The sequence below is a fragment of the Oryzias melastigma genome, linkage group LG19 (assembly GCF_002922805.2).
Source record: "Oryzias melastigma strain HK-1 linkage group LG19, ASM292280v2, whole genome shotgun sequence".
Taxonomy (NCBI): Eukaryota; Metazoa; Chordata; class Actinopteri; order Beloniformes; family Adrianichthyidae; genus Oryzias; species Oryzias melastigma.
In genome coordinates this window covers 1,936,187-1,938,492 of record NC_050530.1, presented here as the reverse complement: position 1 = coordinate 1,938,492, position 2,306 = coordinate 1,936,187, and the positions used below count along the sequence as shown (strand labels likewise).

Sequence of the window (2,306 nt, the reverse complement as noted above, 5' to 3'; positions counted from 1 at the left end):
ATTCCTTTATCTGATTTTTTAATCTAACTTCTTCTTTCTGATTTATTAATCTGCCTCCTTAATCTGACTGTTTCCTCTGACTGTTTACTCTGACTCTTTAATCTGATTTTTTAATCTGACTCCTTAATTTAAATCTTTAATCCAACCCCTTAATCTGACTCAATAATTTCACTCTTTAATGTGACACCTTAATCTGATTCCTTAATCTGATGTATTAATCTGACTGTTTAAACTGAATGTTTACTCTGATTCCTTCATCTGACTCCTTAATCTGACTCAATAATCTGACCCTTAAATCTTACTCTTTAAAACAGCACCTTAATCTGACTCCTTAATCTGACTTTAATTTTACTCAATAATCTGACTCCTTAATCTGACTGTGTAATCTGATTTAATAATCTGATTCCTTAATCTGACTCCTTAATCTGATTCCTTAATCCAACTCCTTAATCTAACTCCTTAATCGAACTCCTTAATCTGACTCCTTAATCTGACTCTTTAATCTGACTCCTTAATCTGATTCCTTAATCTGACTCCTTAATCTGACTCTTTAATCTGATTCCTTAATCCAACTCCTTAATCTGACTCCTTAATCTGACTTTAATTTTACTCAATAATCTGACTCCTTAATCTGACTGTGTAATCTGATTTAATAATCTGATTCCTTAATCTGACTCTTTAATCTGACTCCTTAATCTGATTCCTTAATCCAACTCCTTAATCTAACTCCTTAATCTAACTCCTTAATCTAACTCCTTAATCTAACTCCTTAATCTGACTCCTTAATCTGACTCTCTAATCTGACTCCTTAATCTGATTCCTTAATCTAACTCCTTAATCTGATTCCTTAATCCAACTCCTTAATCTAACTCCTTATTCTAACTCCTTAATCTGACTCCTTAATCTGACTGTGTAATCTCCCTCCGCAGGTACCAGTCCTTAAACCTCACCCACGTCCCCGAGCACAGTGCCGCCATCTACGAGTTCCGGTGACCCCCGCCAGGCGCCGGGAGGGATGTTTTTGGTTTGGAGAAAGCAGAGGTTCTGCAGATGTTTCAGAGAAAGGAAAAGGGAAGCAGGAGAAGCTTCTGAGAAGCAGACGGACGAGAGAGGAACGAGGAGGACTCAGACGGACGAATGTAGCGCAGAACAAAGTGCAGACGGGCCGGCGAGGCCGCAGCTCAGACGGCGTCCCGTTCATTCCCATTTCTTCACTCGTCTTAAGGTTTGATTTTAAGACTTAACACTGAACTAACGTGGAAGGAGACGCGTCCACCATGAGGAGGAGAGCAGGAATCATGACTTCAGACGCTTCTTCATTTGGTTGACGAGGACGGACGCCAGCGGGTTACAATCCTTCCTTTTCCTGCTGTTACGTTGCACATTTCCTCCTGAGAAGTGAAGATGTTACTCATCCACTACACAAGCGTGAGAGGACAGTTCACGTGGGAAGGGTTTACAGCCAAAACTCAGAAAAGTATTCTAAAAAACAAGTATTTTTTACTCTTCAGTTCTCTCCTCGATATTTTTCCCTTCAACTATGCAACCGTTTGTTTATTTTGGAGTGTGCCATCTCTGAGAGATAGAATTCTATCCTAAATATAAATATATAAAATATGTTGCTGAAAGAAAGTATTTTTGTGTATAACACTCTCCTCCCGATCATCTTTACTCTTCCGTGTGGTTTAGTGCCATCTTTTTTTAAAGTTGCCAGATATATCAGATACAGTGTTTGTGAACAAGCTTGGTTGACTGTAAAGAGTGGATTCAGAGAAAAAATCTTACCAAAATGTGGATTAAAAAGATTTATCCGTGTGTCTTCCTTGTGTTTTTTTAATTTCCTGCATTAATGGAACTTGAAAAATAGAATTATCAGGAGGAAATAAGGAAAGATTGTCCTACACTGCCACCTGGTGGCCGAAACCAAAAAGTTCCCCAAAGATTTTTACTACTAGAGGATCTTTGACTAGAAGTCTCACTCTAAGCATTTTTTAATAAATCAATTTTCATTCCAAGTCAAGAAACTTTTCTAGGACATAGTTTCTACAGGAGTTCATTGGAAGTTTGTGCAGAGAAATAACTGAGAGTTCTCTGTTTACATGATCTCCTTACACCTCCAACCCAACATTACTAAAATGGTGAGCACTATTGGAGTCAAATGACGTGGAAAACAAAGATGCTCATGGATTTATCCGTCTACAAGTGGATATAGCAGCTTATATAAAGCTTTTTTAACATAATTGTTTTTGCCTGTGTCTGATTCACATCAAATTGACTAATAAAAACACAAAAAAATTCAATTTTAA

General features: G+C 37.6%; 1 protein-coding gene across 2 annotated transcripts in view; it reads left to right on the top strand.

The window, feature by feature from the left end:
- Positions 1 to 1,817, top strand: part of LOC112154366 (glucose-induced degradation protein 4 homolog) — an 8,542-nt gene extending 6,725 nt beyond the window's left edge. For both annotated transcript variants that reach the window (XM_024285254.2, XM_024285253.2), the window contains one exon: positions 930 to 1,817. In XM_024285254.2, coding sequence (XP_024141022.1) covers positions 930 to 993 — 64 coding nt within the window. In that variant the 3' untranslated portion in view covers positions 994 to 1,817. The remainder of the gene's footprint in view (positions 1 to 929) is intronic.
- Positions 1,818 to 2,306: the final 489 nt, after the last annotated feature.